Raw genomic sequence first — 22556 nt, forward strand, 5'->3', positions numbered from 1 at the left:
TGGAACTCATCTTTTGCAGTTCATGGGTGGATGCTGTTCACTGAGACATACAGGAATTTCAAAGGGAGTAGGTAAAAATCTGAGTATGTTTGAGGGCCCATCTTTCAGGTAAAAAGCATTTAGTGCTTACTAGATATCCACTGGGAAAAAGTCCTTTGGCAACAAGGCAGTTGAAGCCAGCAGAATCATCTGAAGGTGAAAAACAAACGATTTCATACTCTGAAACACTTATCAAGAACTGTCTTCAAATACTTCAAATCCTGATCACACACTACTTCACTTGGAGCACTGAGTAATCTCAGTGAAGCCAAACAGGCTACATATAGTTTTTAAATGTTAAAAACATCCAAAATGTTTTAAACTGACACTTCAAAACGTAAAGAAGCAAGAGTAATAGTTTCGATGCATGCAGAAGTCTCCTATAAAAGTGCCCCTGCAACTGCTTTGATCCTAGTAGAATACCCACCACCAAAACAGATTAAAAACTCTGTATCTTTTATCAGGGCCATGTAACGTGTGATTCACAATGACTAACAGTGTGCCTTGCCCTGTGAATAGGCTCCTTTGTGCTCAAGGGGAGAAAAGGTGGTAAGAATCTTACACTTGTTAATTCCCACTTCCACAGAATTATGAACATATGCGGGATGAATTACTTCACTTCACCAAACTACATGGAAATTCTCAAGAAACAGGTGTGCACAGGGGAGAGCAGAGGATGGAAAAAAAAAAAGTAGGTTTAATTCCAACAAAATATTTCTTGTCCTTATTTTCCTATTTCTTCCTCTTTTGTTACCATATAAGACATTCCACTAGAGCCAAAACAATCAGTTTAATGTGGGGGAGCACACATTAAAGCAGCACAGGAGGATGTGCAAGGAACTACTTCACCCAAAATATAAAAAGGTTGAACCAGAGGGAGTGATGAAAAACAAAAACAAACACACACATACCACTTTCTCCTGAAAGTGTTTTCCTTACATTCCTCTCTCCCGTACAACATTCATCAATACCGTCAAAAACTTCTGGACTAATCAAAATGGCATTTCCAAGGAAATAGACTCACCACTAATAATTCAGTCAGCTCTAATCTGGAGTACAACCTTCTGCAGTACTTTTTTTTTTTTTTATTTGAGAAGAGATTTTTCTGCCTCACCCCCAGAAAGCTGCTGCTAAGAACACAGACCCAAAGCGAGGAGGGACCAAGGAGCTGGAGTTACCCACGAGCGCTCCCTTCCAGATCTACTTTCAGAGCAAGAGCACCTGAGCTTCACTGAGATCTGAGTGCCAGAGGCCAGTGCAAGCCACAACACCGGACCACATCAAGCACACAACACTATTTTTAGTGTTCATCCTTCTCTTCCCTCCCCCAAAACTCACAAATTAACTCTGTCCCTTAATTGAAGGCATCCATAAGGGACAGTGGACAATAACTCTGTTACCTTGCTCTAAGCTCCCATGTACCCCTCCCTAACTTCTTTTTAAAGCCTCCTGCCACAAACTACAGAGGAGGCTGAAAATTTTCATCCCAAGAATTCAGGCTGTACTCCTGTACAGGTTAAACTAGCACTACAGAATCAAGTCTTTAGTTTGTAAGATCTGTTTGCTCCATCCCAAGTTCCCAGGAGGAATTAGGGTCCTGCAGTGCTGGGCATTGACAACTTACCCAAGAAATCCCCTGCTCTTCCCCAAAGACCTCCCAGAATTTACAACCACCGACAGGTACATGCAGCAAACAGATGACAAATGCTACGCTGGAATAGCAAACACCAGGCATGGCACACCGACTGTGTAATTCTAGCAAGAGTTTTGCAAAAACCACAGCAGGTGGGAATTTTCAGGAATACATAAAAGGCAGATGATAAACAGCTTCACTGTCCTGAGCACAGTTATCCTCTTCTCCATCCAGACTCCCCAGTGCTGCAGCATCCATTGTTAGCAGCGAGCCCTTACTGGGCTGCCCCGCCAGCATAACTCCTGTACTTCGATATAACCATTCATTTCCCAACAGCTAAAGAATTAGTCATAGTAACAGCTACATCTTTAAGGCTGCAGGAAGGCACTGCTCTTCTTTTCCATCAGCTCTCGCACTAGTTGGAGATTAAAAGAGATGGAGAGAGAAAGAGAGAACAGAGAGGGGGATTTCTTTTATACATTAAAGCTGCCACCATTAAACCCAAGACAGACAGGACTGCATTCCGTTTTGGCTTCTTTGGCTACCAGCACAAGGTGGTCATTTCTTGATTTGCCCACACATTTCATCCCATCTATTGATCTCCATCTGGCCACAAGGCCAAACTGAAGCTGTGTTTGGAACAGCTTTCTAACCAGTGTCCTAGCCAGGTGTAATACAGCGATGCTCCTACCACATGTAGGAGCAGATAAAAATGTTTCTTCCACGTTCTGCTAAACAGAATTATTACAAGACAAATGGCAAAACTCTGTAGCCACATACAAGTGATATTTAGGCATACCTATTTTCCAGGTCATCATATCCTCCAACTACCTCAAAAAGGCTCTCTTTAGGACAGGAAACTAGTTTTCTCCCACACAATTGTGTCAAAATTTGAGAAGCACTTGATCTGCAGCACCCTTAAATTGTTTATAGAAAAGAGGCAGTTGCCTTTCTCCACCTAGTCCCCTGAGCACAGGGTGCTAGTTTTAAATCAAAGTCTTGAGTGTTTTCACAGTACAGAGGCCCTGCATGGCACATCCTCTGGGAGCCTGGGATTTATCCTCCTGAAATTAGAGTTGGGTCAGGTGAGAAGTCAGCCGAGATTGCAAGATCTTTGGGGTGAGAGTTGTTCCCTTGTTACATAGTTCACAGCCACACAGCACAGGAATCTGACTAAACTTGAGATACTATCTTTCAACTGAAAGCTACCAAGATCTTACAAAAACATTGCTTTTTTTTTTTTTTTTTTTTTTTTTAATAAGCTAAACTTGCACTTTCCTGCTATATAATGCAAAATATTTAACAATAGGTGTCTATTATGGAGACTGACTAGGGAGAAAGAAAGCACTCAAACAAGAAGAACTGTGCTTGATGTGCAGGCATCTTCCACTTCAGGAGCCTAAAACTAGCCTGTAACCACTTGTCATTTTAGACTAGTTTTTTGCACAGTTACAACTCTGTAAACTGCAATGGAAATATCTGTGACCTGCACAGAGCTGGGTGTGGAACTGGGCCATAAGACTTCATTTAATTATTTTTTTAAACAATTAACACTTTACCTCACTTTTCACATGGGCTTATTTATCTGCAAATGCATCACTTGTAGTGAAGTCACTTTAATCAAGACTAAAGGGCTTCTCTCAAAAGGTACTGGTAAATGGATAAAAAGATGCTTCAGAGAGCAATACAGCTGCCACATTTTACACTGAAGCAACCATTTTTAGAAAGGTTTTACCAGATGCCTACCATACAAGCAAAGTATTTTGTTTCAATTCTCAAAAAGTCAATAAATTTGTCAACAAAAGCAGATTTCAAAGCATTATTAGAAGCATATTTCACATTAACTAGAGCAATCATATTTATGTTCCAAAATGGGGTATAAGACCAATTAACCAACAGTTGTAGCAACATACTCTATCTGTGAATTACACTGCTCACAGGAACAACTGTGTTCAGGAATGCACAATGGAAGCAGGAGATAGGTTCAAGATGTTTTGGGGCAGACAATTACAGACAGATGTATATAACAGCATGTCCAGTCAAAATGAATTAAAGCAGGAACATACATAAGAAAATAGACTAAGACGACCAAATCATAATGTTATAATTAACATACCTTGCAGTAACACCTGTGGCTTTCCAAGATAAGAAATCTGGAAGATCAAAGAAGTAGCCTGCCTTCTCCCAGCATGATTCTTGCAAGTTCTAACAAAAAAAAATAGAAACATAGATATTAGAGGCCAGACACGATCACGTCCTTATTTTAACAAAATTAATAAACCTGCCAGTTGTGTAAAAATGACAATCTTTCCAAACCCAGTGTTCTGATCTCTCCCTAGATTCCTGCTCTGCTCACTTTGCGGCAATTTACTGCCTGAAGAACTGAGTCCTTCCCCCACTAGGGACTGATCATAAGAAACGAGTTTCCCAAGAAGACTTCATGGAGGCACATGTTTCAGATCAATAACGTGGGCTCTTTCAGTTCCCAGTCAGCTGCTTAATGTCAGAGCAGTCTCAAAATCAGTAGACAATTTACTCAAAAAAATATTTCCTTGAAGAATGCTCTACTTTCTAAAATTAACCGTTTTATATTTGTTACTTCTGAGCTGTAAGTACAGAAAAAAAAAAAAAGAAAAAACACAAATACCTATGTGAGCACCAGAACAAACCTTTCCAATCTATCTGGCCAATTGATCAAAGCTTGCAAGGACCTGTAAGCTTCCAGTGAAGCTGGTTTTCCCCACAGCTGGGACAATCAGAAGCTCTCAACCAAAGGGATGAACTGACAACAATCAGCTTCAATGCCACACTACAACCTTACAGTTGCCATCGAAGCATCCACATAAATTCTCACTAACAACCAATAAAAGTGTGCAAACTCTGCGTCTCTTTTGTAAAATTTGGTTGAAATGAGTACCAAAATACAAAGCGGTGGGTTCCCAGTTGAACAGAGGTCCTATGCTATTTCTCCAATTGATGGAGTAAGTGAAGATGATTGCAGACAACAATTAGCAGAACTATCCCCATAAGCTCCCAATAGCCACATGACATTTCGAAGCTCCTAAAGAACTTCTGCCGAGAGAGATCATCTACACAGAGTTTGGTGCAGGTATCACGGGATGATCAATGGCAAGGAAGTTCCCCGAAGAGTAATGTCCCACGGCAGTGCAGCTTTGCCCTGTCCTGCACCACCACAGTAACACCCAGTGACCACCTTGGTGTATTGAGAGAACTCGAAAACACCAAAACAAACCAAAGGCAGTGCTGCCAGACGCAAGGTTGACAAATCAGACTTCCACAGAAAGAGAAGATTGCTTTAAAAAATCTCCACTACCTTTTTAAATAACCGAAACAATGACAAGTTGGCTCACTAAGATCACCACATCCTAGCTGGGGTCTTTTGGGCACAGAGCCCCGCCAGTTTCAACAAAAACCAGAATTTAGGTCAACAGTCGCATCTAGCAAGCTACAGTGGAGCTAGAGGGGTACTTCAGAAATGCGTAAGATTGAAAATTACGTGGGTCTTTATCTCTACGCAAGAAATCTGAGGGATGATTTATTTGCCTTATTGTCTTTTAGCTTTCAGGTCCTACTGTTTTCATCTACTCTCCATCAGTTCAGGACAAAACTCTTGTGCAAGATTCCAGATGCAAAGCAATTTTTTTTTTAAAAAGTGAAAGTATTAAACACTAAGAGTCTCAATAGCACAAGCTATTGAGCTACAAAACAAAAACCAAACAACCCTGTAAGAATCTGTGGTAAACGTTTGAATAGGAGGCTAAACTATTTTAGCAAAGCTCCTAATAGCTTTGTTATTATGATTTTATTTTCAAGGCTTTTTTTTTTTCCAAATTATTCAATGAATTGTCCATAAGTAGTATGAAAAATTAAATTACTTGCATTATCAAAGCTGACATCAATTTTCTGTAGTGAAAATGAAGGTACATGATGAATTGAAATAAAAGGTAATTCAATTTTAAGAAATACAATTCGCTTTTAACTTAGCTCAGATACTAAGCTATTTCAAACCAAAATCTTATAAATTCCAGAAAGTTACTAAAATGGAATCTATGAATTCCATTATAAAAAACAAATTGGTAGGTACAAAAATGCATAATTTTGTTTTGGTTTGGATCATGAAAAGAATCTATCTTCTTTCAGTTTAGCTCTTCAAAAGCTTCTCTAATTTACTGGCTTCATACTGAATTCAAAAAAAAAAAAAAAAAAAAAGAATGATCCAGTTGCAAACTTTTAACACAAAACATACAAGCATTGGATGCCTGTTCCAAATCACTTGGGTTTAGCTTATCTGCCAGATGTATGTTGCTGCTGCTCACATCAAAATTTGACTTTTTACGTGAATGCACAGGTGCTCCCAAGGTTAGTACACAGGTCATTCAGCCTCTTTTGATCATATAAACCATTATGTATTGGTAAATAGTCTTTAAGTAACAACAGAAGTAGATCGGCCTTTAATGTTAATCATAAAAGAAAACAGATTAAGAATAACTGTCCACTTCAAGCAAATCTGTTTTATCAAAGATGTTCCCTGGATCTTTATTCTACTGCTTCAGGAATTCCCAAAAGCCACATGTTAGTGACACTGAAGTATTTTGTTTCATGAACATCCAAATGATTCATTCTTTGCCATCTCGATGCTTTGTCATCACTAATTAGCACAGACAAAAAAAATGGCATGTCCTGATGCTTTTTCCAAACAAACTGAAAAGTCTCCACGTTTTCGACACTCACTGAAGTTAATTCTAATTTATTTTCACTCACAGTCAGAAATCTGTGACCACATTAAAAGCACTGTGGAAAAGATCCAGGAACGTTCCCAGTGCTGTATTCATATCCTGCGACTCACCCTCCAAACTCACTTGTAAAGAAACTAATTCAATCCTTCTATTTTTGAGAGGTTCTCATGGATTCCTCTTTCTTCATTACCATATTTGAATTAATAAAAATCAACAAACAAGCAAAAAACCTACATCTCTAAACAATAACTTTTTGAAATCCTCATAGATAACCTTGAATATCTGTGGAAGTTTAAGAATTGCAAAGTACGGTGTATTTAAATATTCCTAGACAAGAAGGATAAAAGCAGAGTGAGGGACTGGCAGAACTGCTATGTAGGGCTGGGAAGGTCTTCACTGCCAAATCCTTGACAAAAGTCCAAAGATCACCACGAAGTCATACTGCACAATTTTGTATTGTGTTACATGTATTTGTTCACTTCTTCACTGGACTGAAAATACACACACAAGCAGAATTTCACCTGAGCTCCAGTATCCAACCGTTTTCTGGAGATACCTACAGGAATGTAGAAAGGAACTTTCACATTTGCATTTGACTGGTTGGTTGAGGTAGTCTATTTCTGATTTCTACTTTTACAGGGTACTTTATTTTCTTGTAAAAAGAAGTAATCTTCAGATACCTAGTGTCAGTGAAAAAGCTTTTTTCCCCCACCAGAAGTAAAATACTGAAACACTGAAGCTCTGCAGACTTTCATTATTGCTAATACAGATTAATATGAATCAAAAGAACTTAAATGTTATTACAGACAGCCTTTGCATCTGAACCCTGTTGACCACAGGAATAACTTAAGATGGGCTAGAAGCAAAACATGACTTAGTACAGGGCATTGGCCTGTATTTCATGGTTACTTGTTAGTCAAAACCCACAAATTCAAAAATCATCCCTTGGTTTGTTAGAAACCTAGATTAAAAGGAGGGGGACAAAAAAAGAGGTTTTTACAGTTTAGTGTAAAAAAGAAAACTGGCATGAACATTCCAGATTCATATCAGGTCAAGATCTAAGTCATCTGAAAAATCAGAGAAGAAAACATTCACTGAAGAACAGTCTGCTTTTACCAATTCAACCCAAAATTTGAAACGAAATCTCCGAGGCAATCTGTAACAGTAGGCTATGTAGTATGTCCGTCTCTCTTCTTCTCAGTTACAGAAAACAAATATGCATTGTGTCAAGGAAGAAAAAGAACGACTGAAGACAATGCACACACTCATGAGGATATAAGAAACTGATGTCCCACACCCTACTCCAATTCAGACAAAGCAAGAACTTGGGGCTTGGATATCTCACACCTCTGACCAGATGCCAAACCATGCCATAGAACTATTCTGATACCCAAGATAAGCTCTAGGCAGAAATACCATCCTTGCCAGAGCCAAGGCAAACTGATCAGTTTGGCAACTACCGGTTGCACTCATAGTAATTGGTAAAAAATTAACTAACTGAATTATCAGATTCATCTTAAGGCTGGAAGTGTGTCCTGGGGGTGTGAGGCCACCTTGGCAAGTAACCTGCTGGGTGTATGGCTGGGTGACAGACACTCAGAGGTGCAGGTGTTTCAAACCTTCCAGCTGTTAAACCTTTTTTTTTTTTTTTTTTTTTTTTTTAAGTGCTACTGCTGCTTGATTACTAACTGCAACTAAAAGCCAAACTCAACAGTCCAAAGTACAACCTAAGCAACTATGTCTAAATTACGTATGGATCTTGATAACTAAAAGCTGTTAAAGCATTTATAAACAAACTTTATCAAGTTTGGTTCCAAACCCAGCAGCTTGGATCCATTCTCACTGAACATGGAGTTTGAGGGGTTTTTAAATGGTAAAATCTTACAAGTAGCATTGAACAACAAAAAAAAAAAAAAAAAAAAAAAAAACTGCAAAAGGCATCAAGGGAGAAGACACGCAAGAATGTTGCTGCCAAGCTAATGCCAGTACATCAGCTATTTTTCTCTCATCCCGAGCCCTGGAAAGAGACGTTTTAATTGTTTCTGCAAATTATCCCATTGGCTGTTAAGTTGCGGGTATGCAGAAAGAAAAAAAAAAAAAAAAAAAAGAGAACAATAATGCATAAAAAGGCGTCTGTAACTGAAGATGTTAAAGATGTTAACCAGTAACATACAGAATGATCACTGAACAATGTGCCAGAAAAAAATATGAAGAAAATAACTAGAGAACTATCAATTTTAATGATTAATTGCACAGGAATTATATGCTAGCCATTTGTTTTTTGTTTTTGCTAAAGGGAGGCTCGTCTTTGCTTTTACTCACCATAGTTAAAAATGAGGTGTGAAAGCACACTATAGGAAGACTACACTGCATCTGGGGACTACCAAGCAAATACGTATTCCCAGTTCAGCATCCCCCACCCATTTGGAATATGCTACAGCACCTCTGATTTAATGGGACAAATATTTTTTAGAAATGGTTGATTCGTAATGTCATTAGTATGATGAAAATGTAACAAGCATCCTCCTGTTTTGGCACTGGCCGCAGTAAAATTTCCAGCCAAAAATTAGTAAACAAGATTCTTTCTTTGCTACCTCTGGGAAAAAATGCTAACAAGCTAATTCTAGAGCTGGAGAAATAACCAACACAGCTTTTATGGTGCTCTGTTTATGTCCTCACTACTGTACTGTTGGTTTGCCACACCATAGATCAAAGACACTGTATAGCCACATATGAACTGACATGCATCTGCAAAAGAATCTCCAAGTTAAGGAGATGTACCTACATGTTCAGTTCATAGCACAAATTTACCCACCAGAACTGTCTGTGGTCTCCTTCTGTCAGTGAACATGCAATTTCTCTAGCCAAAGTCAATAAAACAGGCTTAGCAAAGCTGAAAAAAAAAGTGTACCTGCAACTACAGAGGGTCAAAAAAAAAAAACAAAAAAACAAAAAAAAAAAACCAAAAAAAAACACTATTGGCAATAACATTTTGCAAGGCAATTCTAAACAATAAAGAAATCCAAGAAATCATTGCTAGAAGAGAGAATTTAATTGGTTATTTTGAAAGACCCAGTAACTAAGGGCTATGCTATTTTTAATTGAAGTTTACATTCAAACTTATCTTATTGACTTCAGGAAGACTTTGTCAGAATTATCTTTCAGCTGGTTTCTAAATATTTGTGAAAAGATAATGACTGTTTTTTTCAGTTTCACCTACAGCTGACATTCTTAATTCAGCTGACCACATGCCATGCTGGAATGTGACCGTATCCATAGAAATTAGGTTTTAGAAAATCACATATTTGTTTTGGTTTATATTTCAGATTTAACACTGGACCTTATCGCCACACATGGTCCACACAGGCAAAGAAATAAAATGTTGTTCCTAAGCCACAGATATGCACACTCCAACAATATGGTTCCACAGGCTATACAGTAGCTGCATTCAGTTGATCATTTACTGCAAAGAGCAGTCACCTACATGCAAACTTCACAGGCAGTGGTGGCTTTGTCATATAAATACCTATCTGCAACCACAAACGTCAAGACCATCCAAGTAATTCCATGTAGACAAGCCAGTAGGTGCCACCGGGTAAAATGATTCAGCAGTAATGAACTGAACATAAGGCAAGACAATTCAAACAAAAGATCTCAAAGACCTATTAGGGCCTCTGCATTTTGGTTTCTTAATCTGAAATCAAAATGGACTAGAGTGAAAGAGCTGGATGAACAGAACATGCTCTGAAGCCTCTACTTTCTAGTTAAGTCTTTATTCTCTGTACAGTGGAAATGTAAAAGGATGAAAAGAAATATACAAGATAAAATATTCTATGGAAAGTCAAAAAGGAGCTGATGAGAATAACTTGTGATTTGGAAGAAAAGCTGCAACATCCCTCCACAAATAAATACAAGTCATGTACAACAGGAAAGTCATAAGAGATAATGCCCAGCATTTACTTCTCGTACAATGATATCAGCTCCTTCCTCAAGATGAGTGAGGTCATCTTCAACTTCAATTCTAGTAAGAAAAAGAAATGACGGAAATGGAAAAGCACAGTTAGGTCACCTTAGCCCTCTCCTTCTTCTCCTCCCTCTTCATTACCTCCAATAATTCAGAGTAAATTTGATAAGTTGTATTCTTTAGTAATACCTGTAATTGTTTAAATGAAAATTCTTCAAGTAATGGAAATTCAATTTCCAGAAACATGATGCCTACCAAAGGGACAAAGGTCTTACAAAGCTTCAGAATACACCTCAGTTTAGTCAACATAAGCTCTCCTTTCACTAGACTGAGTAAAAATCTTTTGTTATATCACTTAAGTAAATTGTCTTCGGAAGTTCCCAAAGTCAGTTTTGATTATGGCCAGTCACATTAGAATATGCCCAATCCATTCTTGCATTCAGAAACGTATAAAGAAGGAAAGGAAAAAAAAAATCACGATGGTCTATGGTCTCCTGACATCCTGGCTTGAAGTCCTGGTTCCCTCTTCTCTACGTCTATTGTGGAAAAAGGTTTTTTATTATTTCACTTTTTATTATTTACATACAACAACTTACATTTGATACTCGTGCCTCAGGAAGCAAAGTTCTAGGAGACTGATATTAGTATTTCTGTGTAGCATTTACAAACAGCATTTATTATCCTTTGTGACCATTAATCTGCCAGTACCTGCTTTTACCAATTAACTCCTTCGATTTTCCCCAGCCTGCACCTTATTATATACAGTTTAGTGTGTTATTGTAGGACATTTGTAAGGACAAGAGACTTCAGCTGCTTGAAACTGTCAGAAAGTAATTCACATTTGGGCTTTGTTGAAATGACAGCCAGCATTGAGACCAAATGTAAAAGCCAGACTGGAAGAGGTTATGAAAAATTCAAGTGGCAAGCGTTTTTCCTTTTATCTGACAGTTACTATTAAAAAGCTGTATGTCATCCTGTAACACACAAAATTTAAGCGTGAGACAGAAGCAGAGTTCTACATTATGAACAGGGTACCTTCCTTCTACAGATGGTCTACTTCCTACAAGCAGTACTGAACTAAATTGTTCGGTCCTTTTTTTTGGAAGGTTGACGGAGCTCTAACTGAACCATTTCTATACCATTTCTATACCAGCAGCCAAAGACATCACACAGCCTCTCACTGCTGGATGCGTTGCCTCAAAGGCAGGACATCTGGCAAGGATACCCAGTGTTGAGACAGCGCTGTATACACATTGCTATAAAGCCATCCCAGAAGCAGAGCGTGCGCCCCTATAAGCATGTCCAGCTACAGTATTTGAAGCAGAAAGAACAGTGTATCACCTGCACCTAAATTCCTATGTATACCTGACCCTAAAATTATGTAAGAAAGGCATATGAAATGTTTCAGTGGGGAAAAAACAAATCTCAATAAGATTAAAGATATTTTAAATAATTGAGAGGAAAAAAAAAAAAAAAAAGAATCTCAAAGCATTGGAGATGTTGCTGGCCTTACTTTGCACACCTTTGGGTTCACCAATAAGGTTGAAGAATTTTTCTTATGGATCTCGTTCTCAGAAATCAGCAGAGTATTAATTATTACTAGAAATACATCACAATCTTAGAGGTACTCACTTCCTTTATCCACAACAGTTTAGGTGGCTGCATTTCCACAGACATCACTCCCCCAACGTAGCTCAAAACCCTGTGTTTCGTTGCATTGATGCGGTCTACTTGACTGACTGCACGATGGTCCATCCACATAATAACATTCCTATAGTTTTGTCCTTTAAAAAAAAATAAAAATAAAACAGAGATTGTTTTAGGGCTGGTAGAACTCCACCTAAGTTCTGTAAGTTACTATGCTCTAAACTGCTTCACTTTTTCATGGAAAACTCAAATACTACTTGCTTAAACAATTGACAGTAGGTGTCTAAAGATAAAACTCTGCCCAATTTTAAGACATGCTGAGCACTGAGAATGCTGGGTGAAACCAGTCAGGCTTGTTAGCACCCAACAACTTGGAGAAGCTATGCTCTTGTAGAGTGTGTTTCATCCAAAGCCACTTTTTTTGCAGAGCGCATATATATTTAAAAGCATAAAGAAGCATTCTGGTGACTGAGAATTAAAAATCTGACAAAATCTGACCAATTAAATTATAAATTGAAATTAACCAGTCAGCCAGAGTGACAAAGATTCTTTTTCCTCTTCTATTGTCATGAGAAAACTACCCTAAATCCTTTCAGAAGTACTTTCATGGGGGTAATTTGCTGCAATAATTTTATTTTGGATGTGAAAGGCAAAAGCATTTGGCGAGTCTGTGTCACACATATCAACAAGAAGCAAGAAACATTTTATTTAAATTAACCTGCAAAGGCCATGCTAGACAGGTGGAACAGTAATCCAAGTGACACTTCACATTACTCTCATGCTGAGCACACTGCACACTCAACTTCATGACACAGCCACTCATGCATATTTCATCTTGAAAACATACTCCAAGACAAGCCAGCTCTATGAGGCACACCAATATTCCTAACATGGATTGAAATTCAACTTAGATCTGCGAGACTGCTTGAAATCAGACCAGTGCACGCGCAGTGTGACAGTATTCTGTCCATTCCTGTCTTTTTATTTAACAACATTGTGTGAAGTCAAAGTTCTTGTCTTGTGTATCAGAGAATAAAAAACAAGAACTGAATTTGACTCAACAGACCAAAATAGCCCCAGACATCATTACACATTGAACAGATTGTCAAAAACTCTCAAACTGAAAAATAAATAATCTTGCTTAAATTTAGCAAAGGACATTTTGGGGTCAATGCTGCCTTTTTTTTTTTTTTTTTTTTTTTTTTTTTTGATTTGTATTGCTTTTTTTGAGAAAGATAGGAGGAGATGACAAATATATCTGAGATAGAAAGTGAACATCAACAGAACTGTGATTATGGCTATGTATGTACTGATTTAGCACACACCTTATCTTAAATAGGATTCTGCAAAAACAAACAAAAAAAACAAATTTTTCTTAAGTCTTTCAAAATATCTACTTAAAAAATTAATAAAAAAATACTTATTTTAGAAAAAGATACCAGACTATTTCTGAGGTTTAGCACTGTCCTAGACAAAGACAGAACACCAGTGTAATAAAATTTGCAAGGTGAATCTCTTGCCTGCAACTCCTAGACAGAATTAGCAGCTAGACTATATGAACGCTGCATTTTTACCATTCCTTTAGCCAGTGTGGATGGGCATTTACAAACACAATAAAAGCCATGATTAGTAAAATCTGAAGGGGAACAAACTTGTAGAAAATAAAAAAAGAGCAGAGATTTCTCTAAGGGGCAGTCTCTCTGAGCCAACATGAATGAATTAAATCTTAGAATGCCAAACATTTAGCTAAATAGAAAGTAATTATCATCTGAAATTAAATTTTGCAGTAGAATTAAAGGAGTAAAAACAGAAAAAAGTCTTTTAATAGAAAAGACATTCTGCCTTCAAGATTCAACCCCATGACCCTGTCTTTGGATGAAACCAAGTTCAATTGCATTGCTGCTAACACCAACTTCTGTGCTGGAGTCCTACCTTCAGAGTTGACTGCCAAAGGTTGGAACTGCTTATCCACAACAACAAGGGAACATGTAGCATCAAAGCCAACCCCTCGAATCCGGCTGGCATCTATGCCACAGACAACTTTCTGCAAATATATAAAACACACTTATATACAAATATATCCATACACATGAGAGTACCATGTGAACCGATGACCACAGAAAGCGAGTTAAAGTTTAAATTACAAGCTCAAACTCCAAAAATTTAGAGATTAAGCTCCATTAAAAGCTCTTTAATAGCTTTAAAATCTTACTAGCCACAGCCCTGGATGAAAGCAGGAAGCACAACAATGTCAGAAAATAAAACTAGCAGAAAATTAGAACTGCTAATTTTATCTCTTTTATAAGAGTTCTGAGTTAAGCTCCATGTGAAACCTGGACAGAGCGTTAGGGCTAAGCACTTCCATCAGTTACTTCACTCAGTTACCACCTGTAAAGTGAATCATCTTCTAGAACTGCTCTGGTAATACTGTGCCACAGCTTTTTGCCCTACAATGGGGAAGGGCTCCAAAAATAAATTTCTGTCAAGTTGGTTAAAACCTAATGCACTCCTTTTCAAAAACTCTGCTATTAAGAGTTTGGATAGCATTCTTTTTGGAAAATATTCCCCAAAAAATCACCACCCTAAAAGATCTGAACTTCACGGCTTCCAGCAGCACTGGGAAAAAAAGAAAGTACAACACCCAAATGGATCAAGTGCCAAGTGAGGTTGCAAGACACCTAAAATGTAACACAGTAATAAATTGCCACTTCTCAGCAACAATAAAAATATCATTACCTTAATTAGTACTATAATGACACTAGACTTGCTGCAGTGCCAGTGTCTTACTGGCTCTGTAAAGCTATAGTTCCAGAGACCGTATTTCATTGCTTAATTCCATAGATTGTATTTAAGAGCAAGAACAAAGCAATTCACGATGAGAAAAATCAAATAAGCAGAATAAAAGACTTGCTCTGCTCTAACATCCATCTGCCCTTCCCTTCCCCATGACTCCTGTCACACTGCTCTTTCCCTTCCCTTCCCCTCACCTCGTCTCCTTCATCTCAGGGCATTTCTGCCGAGCCAAGCTCATTAATGTTTGAAAAGGCTGATCAATACCAAGAGAATGGGTGAACTGTCCATCTGCAAATTACCAAGCATATCATGAATATTTAAAAAAACAACCTTAGATCATGGAGCAGGCTGGGGCTTTATTAAGAGCCATAAAATGGCTCACATGTACGCTACAAAACAAGGTCAGTAATTTACTTTTACCACCAGCACATACAGGCTTGGATCAGAGGGTCCAAGGAGATTTTCCTGTATAGTAAGGTTTATTTCAGTCTGTTTTTATGCTGAATGCCATCCACAAACACATATAATTTATTTTGGCTTTATAACACTGGACAGGCATCACATGTGATAGACGGTCTCCCTCAGAGCGCCATCCACAAACCCAACTGCAACTTCTCTACAATAAATAAAGGAGCTTGTGACTCCAGTGCAAGACAGTGTGTGCCTCTAAATGTATGCATCATCAGGTTCTGAGCAACCTTGTGTCCTCTAAAGAATTGTCTTGTGGCTAGAACATATCACCAGTGAATCAAAAAAACCCTGATGTGAATCCTGAAGGCAGTGGGTACATCCTTCCTCAGAGCTAACAGCACAAAGGAAGAGCTTTCATCCTCTTTTTAACTGTATCACCCTGGCTTTCAGCTCCTCACCTACATAAGGGATGTGAGGCTACAAGAGCCATACCCTAAAAGTGCCTTTAATGCCTAAAGGTGGTTACAAGTTAAACAGTAACGCAGCACCTACAGGATTGGATGTTAAAGGCCAGTGACTGGAAGACTTCGAACTCTCATAACTTGAAGTGCTGCCTACAACACAGATCTCCTTCACTTTCTTTTTCTTCAGATACCTTGGTGACTGTGCAACAGGCAGCCCAAATGTCAGCAGAGGATTGCTCGTAGTGGTCTGGCTGGGGTTCCCAGATTTGGATTGGCTGCTCCGCATGCGCCACCACTGTCCCAAACTCGTCCACCAAAGCCGCACGAACGCTTGCTGTTCCAACATCAATTCCAACGTAGTATTTTACTGAAGTTTGCTTCTTGCTGTGCATTTTTAATAAAACCTGTGAGGAAAAAAGAAACACACAAAAAAGTGTTTGAAAACAGATAAAATGACTATGTACTGAACAGGACAGGAGAGATGCTGTACAAGTGCTTTGTTTGGTATCTTTTTCAGCCAATCTTCATGAGACATTTTTAAATTACTTTGAGTTTTCAAGTCTTGCACTATGTGTACTGTTTTATCTCAAATGTTTGCAGATATGTTGCATGGTGTAGAAGTTCCCGAAAAGGAAAATGTAAATTCACTTGTAAGAACACAAGTGCTATGATAAAATTCATGCACTTACACAATCAAGGAATTGAGCAGTGGCCACACAGTACCATCTCTACATAAAGGGAAGAAGAAAGAAGGAGACAGTAAGCAAAGGAAAAGGTATGGATTCAAACTCAACACTCATCAGGAGCTGGTGCCTTACACAGAAGGGGAAGTTCAATCCAGAGATTCCTGGGTTTTCCTGAATTCTGGCAGATGGGGAAGCTGCTAATAACTTGTCAGTTGGATTCACTTGTGGACAAGACTGGAAGTAACACCAGGGACATGTCATTGCTTTGATGCAAACAAATTATACCCCTGAACTGGTAAAATAAATAAATAAATAAATAAAAATAAAAAAATAAAGGGAAAAAGGGTTGTGTGCCTGGCTGCACTGAACCCCAAACTGAAGAGGAATGAGGAGCCAGGAGCTGGTGCCTCCCATAGAGCCAACAAACATGACAGTGAGTCAGGCTGAATTCTGCAGAATCTGAAAACGGTTTCCTCCTCCCCCCAAAAGTGGTGTCGTGTTGATAATTAAAATAACTAAGTGACATATCACCTACTTTTTTTTTTTTTTCCTTTGTATGGCTCAAAAGAAAGAAAAAAAAAGGAGAAATTAACTGCTTAGGTTTTTAAGATCTATCCACCGTGACTCCACACCATTTTAGACATTCAGAGAATAATTTGCTGAAATTATTTTGTTGAGTTACAGGAGTATCCCTGGAAATCTGTGCCTGCTCTCTCACAACCTACAAGAACAAAGTGAGTTCAAGTTAATCAGTTTAATTATTCATAACAAGTTGCTTGCTTCACTGTATTATGCTTAAATAGATGACATTTTATATAGTGACAAATGCACTGTACTTAATTTCTCAGTTTGTCCTTAATTAATAGTTAACATTTACATCTAATCAAGCTGGGAAAATGCTAATTAAGAGCTGATACAACGTATTTCATAGGTCAGACAAGTGCTTACATGAATCTCCTATCAAGCCGCTGAAACATGCAGAACTCAGCTGACACTTAGTCTCTGACTTCCAGAAAATGAAAGGATCAATTATCCTTTGATGAATCCATTTAGAGAGCACCGAAAGGGCTCTGTAAAAAAAACAGTCCATCTACCCAAAGAAGTGACCCGGATTACATCTGTGTGTGGAAGATGGGTTGTTTAGGAACGTGGGCAGAGGCAGAAAGATTGGAGAAATATTGCTTAGTAGAACAACAGGATATTCGCATTTCAAATTAATCCTGTGCATGGTTTTTGGAAATAACTAACTTCAGTGCCAAATTATACCCCAAATGCAATAGCAAGCACTGAAACCCAGAACTCTGAAAGCCCTCTTTCTACCTTTACACAGTAACAGCTGATTGTATAGCCATGTAAATTATACTCCATTTTGGAAGCAATGCTTTTTACTTGCTTTACTCCTACAAAACGGGAAACCAAATCTCTATTTTCCTATGAATTATCTTCAGTACAGGTCAAGCTCTATCCTTGGTGTCAGTTTGAACACAGGGCTGGAACAACCCAAGTGGCTGTTCACATCTATGGCTGGCTTCTAAGCACTGCTGTTGATGGCTACTACAAATCTGTTATCACTGAGGGTTAGAGGTGAAATAAAGAAGAAAAATAAAGGTAAAAAAGGCTTTCCCCTGCCTCAGAAAACTCACAACCCATGCACCATCCTGCATAATATTTAAGCAGCATAACAGCTGAATTAGGACAACGTTTCAATTGCAGTTAAAACAGCATAAGCCAATGGCCTTGGCTAACAAAATCTACTCATCCAGCCAGCTTCCCTCCATCCTGTCCCCTTAAGTGGTTCTTGGAAATCTGTTTAGTCTGTGAGTTCTGCAGTCACAATCTGTCCCATACTATCTCTTTGTGCTGCCTAAACCTGTCATTTCATGCTCTGACTGCCATCACTGTGGGCCCAGGACCATTTATTTTTTTTTGTCCTTTGGACAGCACTGGCACGAGGGAGCTCTGGTCCCCCACTAAAGCTCCTTGGCAGTCCAGTCCAGTCCAAAGCAGCTATCACACAGCTTTCTGTGTGCACTGAGGTAGGCGCATGGAAGGGTGGCTAGAGGAATTTGTACACGGTGTTAGTTTTTAATAATACCAGAAACTAGAAAAAAATCAAAGCTAGAAAGTATAGGGCAGCACTGATGGGAACACTAAGCACTCTCAGCCTTCTGATCCTGCCCAGAAGGTGCAACACACGCTAATCTTGCTAAAGCAAGGTCATCTGCTCAAGCGATGAGCAATCGGCTAAAAATAATGGTGTGCCATGAGTCTAACACCTAGGAATATTGGCAAGAAAGCTCACTTTATTTTCTTGGCCCTGGCTCTGTGACCTGGTCAGACTAACAAAAGCTAATGCCTCTGTCACGGAGAGGACAATTCTCCCAATATCAGTGATTAATACTGCATCTGTCAGCTGGGGATACTTACAGCACTCTGCCTTTTCCTCTTAGCCCTTGGCTGTAAAAGGAGTTTTAAGACATTCTGCTCAACAGATGATGGTCACTTCTTCATTTTGCACTCAATCTCCTCAAAGCCTAAAGGGCTGGCTGCAGATGCTGCTAGCTGCTTGCAAGAAATCTTACTGTTAGGAAGAAATTGCACAAAGCTGGTCCTGCTACTATCTCATGAATTTCCCTGTTTTTTCCCTAGTTTGGCACTGCCTTTAACTGCTGACTCATAAAAAGAAGAGAATAAACCACAAGTTGCAAAGATTTCTTTCTTTTTTTTTTTTTTTTTTTTTTTGACATAGGCAAATTTATCTTTCTTACTTTTCACAGAACACCAACAGCAAAAGGAATGCTTTACATCCTGCCTCCTTCTCACACACATAGGATTACTCCAGATTTTCATTTCTCTTCCCTGTATGGCAGCCTTGATTTTAGCTTATTAATGTGTTTTGCTACTTCGAGAACAAATTTAACAGATGTTAGAGAATTAAGCTCATAGTACCTCCTACTCAGCACTTAAAATTACGGCTTTGCATTGGATTCTTCCCACAAACATTTGAAACCTGGAACTCAATCAGCCCATGTAATGTTTACTTTTCTTTTTTCCTTACTAAGCAGCCAGGATGCGCATGTGTGAGGGAGTTTGTTTCAATGCTCAAGCAGCACATATCACTCTATGCACATACACTATTTTATTTCTGTAAATTAATGGACAACGAACGAGAATTGTTAAGTGACAGACTTCAAACAAGAAGTACCACAAACCTACTGGAATTGCTTTTTCTCTGAGTAAAAGTCAGCTAGATTTACAAAGCAATACTTCTATAACTCATAGAAAAAGGCTAAAAGTAAACATTAAGCTTTTTTTTCAGGCACAGCAAGCACTCAGTTACTGAAGCAGCTCAAAGTACAGTGTCTCTAAATTAGGATCCGATCTGTTTGCAGAAACATCATTTGATGCCAAGGGTTTTTCTGGAATACCAGCCCCTTGGTATTTCACCTACTTGTCAAGCAGGCCCACAAAAAGCACCGTCATCTCTAGGTCAAAAGTGTCACCAGCCAGGGACTCTGCCTCAAGCTATGAATTGAGAACCTAAGAACTCAGGGGTGAGGCTGGCTGAAAATCTTTAGCTAAAGTACTTTATGGGGAATTCAAAGAGGAATGTTCTCATTCAATTTTGTTTACAGAATATTCCTTTGGCACAATAGGAGGCTCCAAATCAGAAATGAAGCAAAGGAGCGGAGAGCTAGGAGAAGGTCCCAGCACAAACTTGCTGGTTTGGAATCTGGATACCAGCATCTATTACCACATGCATATAAAATTCTGTTGTGCAATAAAACCTTGGTTTGCATTTTGTGTCTGTCGGATTCTTAGCATGCACATCCTGCAGTCAGTATAATCATAAGAACAGCGAACCAGAAGAAATCAAAAGTCCTAAAGGCCCAGTCAGACAGATCAACTCCTCGAGCACAGTATTCCTAACAAAATACTTGATTTATGGATGATACGATGATATTTATGGACTTACCAGGTGGTGGAATGTGTGGTGATTACACCACTACCCTTTACACACTTTTTTTCCCCCACTTTCTCAGTTAAACAGGCATCTGGTCTATGACAGCTCCTTCGCCAGACACAACACGAACAGATGATGCCTCTCTACACTGCGACAGAGCAGTGAGGGATCTGAGGCAGAGCAAGCAAGAAAAAAGGCCCCTGAAACTTCAACAGAGCTTTGGCTGTCTAGTGCAGAATTAGGCCGTCATGTGGACAAGTTATTATTTGAACTTGCAAACAGAAAGAGAAGGAGAGAGGGAAAAAAAGAGATTTAAAAAGACATCTCCAGCTTAACCATGTTATAGGCCATGACAACAACCGCTAAGCCAGGACAAGAAGCCAAAACTGCCTCCAAGCACTAGAAAAGCAATGGTCTCTTTCTTTGCAAATCACAGCAGGGACAGAATGGCTTTTCAAACAGGCATTTATGATCAAAGGCCTGCAGCATACGATAAATATTTATATGACCCATTAAATAATAGTCTGTATAAATATTATCCAAAATGTGCACGCTGGAAACCACAGACTTCCCAGTTTATCCTTAAACAAATGTGCTAGTTTTCCCACATAGGCAATGAAAAAAACTAAGGGGTGAAGCTCATTTGCAAAAATATTTCTTTTTGTATGTATAAAAAAAAAGAAAATCCTTAACATTGTTTACTTTAATTTAAAAGGAATGACTAAATAACCAGTGACTGCTTCATTACAACTGCTAAATCCAGTTTGTCCTACCTTATTTCATGGTTATCAAATTGCCAGGACATACCTTTCTGTTAAAAGCTACAGGACAAGAAGGCTGCACGCTCACAAGCACGCCGGCTGAAGCTCAGCAGAAGTATTTACCAGCTGCAAGGATAGCTTTTGGGCTATCATGAGATTAAACACAAGGAATTAGGAAGGACTGGCACGTCTGCTTTAAACTTTGATCTTTTGGAACGCTGCAGGCTGCCCAGACCCAGAGATCATGGATAAACAGTATGTTTTTAGTAGTGCAGCTGTGCTTTTCTGTGGATTACTGGGAAAAGATTAACAGGCTCAAATTAGGCTTCATAATCTTAGTGTGAAAAGATGTAAATACTTAAAAAAAAAAAAAAAAAAAAAAAAAGTTGTTTGTCAGTTGTAGAAAGAAGATAAAATGAAAGAAGCATTTTTGACATTATATAGGAAATTCAGCATTTTGTTGCCTTTCTAGGGTTCCAGTAAACTACCAGAACTGCTGGTAGAAGACTGGCAATCTTTTCTTGAAGAGAGTGAGCTCCTTTTCCTCTTCCAGGATCTTTAATTCCTGTTTCAATGTGAACAAAGAAGGTGCATATCTGTGGGAGAGTGGGTGCACACGGGGAATTCTCCTGCTGTGTTGAAGGCCAGTACTAATACAGAATAATACCCTAAAACGCCCAAGGGACTGGGCTATAACTACCCACAAACACTTATTTTTCAGCCATCCACCAGCAAACAAAACAAAAACAATGAATAAAAGCACACCTCCCCTCCCCTTGCTCCTCCCCAAACAGAAACACCGACATGCAGGAGATCTCCGAGACTTTGGAATGTGAGCGCTGTGCTAGCAACAACAGAACTGCAATCAAGGAAAAGCAAGCTGCAGAAAGTCTGCTCATCGCCGTCTTCTTCCTTAAAAAACAAACATTCTCCATCAAATATCCATTCTGTGGTAAATTCTGTGAGGCTGCCTCATATCGTAAAAAAGAAGAAACAGATGAACATAGTGGGAAAAGGCCTAAAATCACGGCCCCAGCACCTGGTCCCATCATACCCAGATTGTTCCTCCAAACCTTCCCAATCGCCCCCCTACCCCAACACTGTAACATCACCTCAATAAATCCTATCACAGGACTGAAAATATTCTACTACTTTCTAGTACCTCCTTTTTTGTCCTGTATAAATAATTCACTACGTACTAATCTGTTGTAATGTCTCTCCTATTTTTTTCCCCTCTGTGTTCAGGACAAAACCATTACTTCATCACCACCTTCTGCCCTTTAATTTCACCGTTTGTATTTTAAATACTTTCAGGCCAAACTACTTCCACCTCCTCTGACAAAAGGCACAACGCATCCTGCTCCGTCCTGGTGTAACTGATTTCCAGCTGGAAACACACAACATCAAACCAAGTCACTTGAAACAACAAAAAAGTAA

The 22556-nt window shown here is 38.8% G+C and overlaps 1 protein-coding gene across 1 annotated transcript in view; it reads right to left on the reverse strand.

Annotated features, from left to right (window-relative positions):
* Positions 1–22556, reverse strand: part of FGGY (FGGY carbohydrate kinase domain containing) — a 138078-nt gene that overhangs the window by 109678 nt on the left and 5844 nt on the right. Inside the window, exons 2-5 of the mRNA XM_084291001.1 lie at positions 15900–16112; positions 13973–14084; positions 12026–12177; positions 3789–3877 (exon numbers count right to left, since the gene is read on the reverse strand). Coding sequence (XP_084147127.1) covers positions 3789–3877; positions 12026–12177; positions 13973–14084; positions 15900–16100 — 554 coding nt within the window. The 5' untranslated portion in view covers positions 16101–16112. The remainder of the gene's footprint in view (positions 1–3788; positions 3878–12025; positions 12178–13972; positions 14085–15899; positions 16113–22556) is intronic.

Source organism: Netta rufina (genome assembly GCF_964035555.1).
Source record: "Netta rufina genome assembly, chromosome: 8".
NCBI classification, from domain to species: domain Eukaryota; kingdom Metazoa; phylum Chordata; class Aves; order Anseriformes; family Anatidae; genus Netta; species Netta rufina.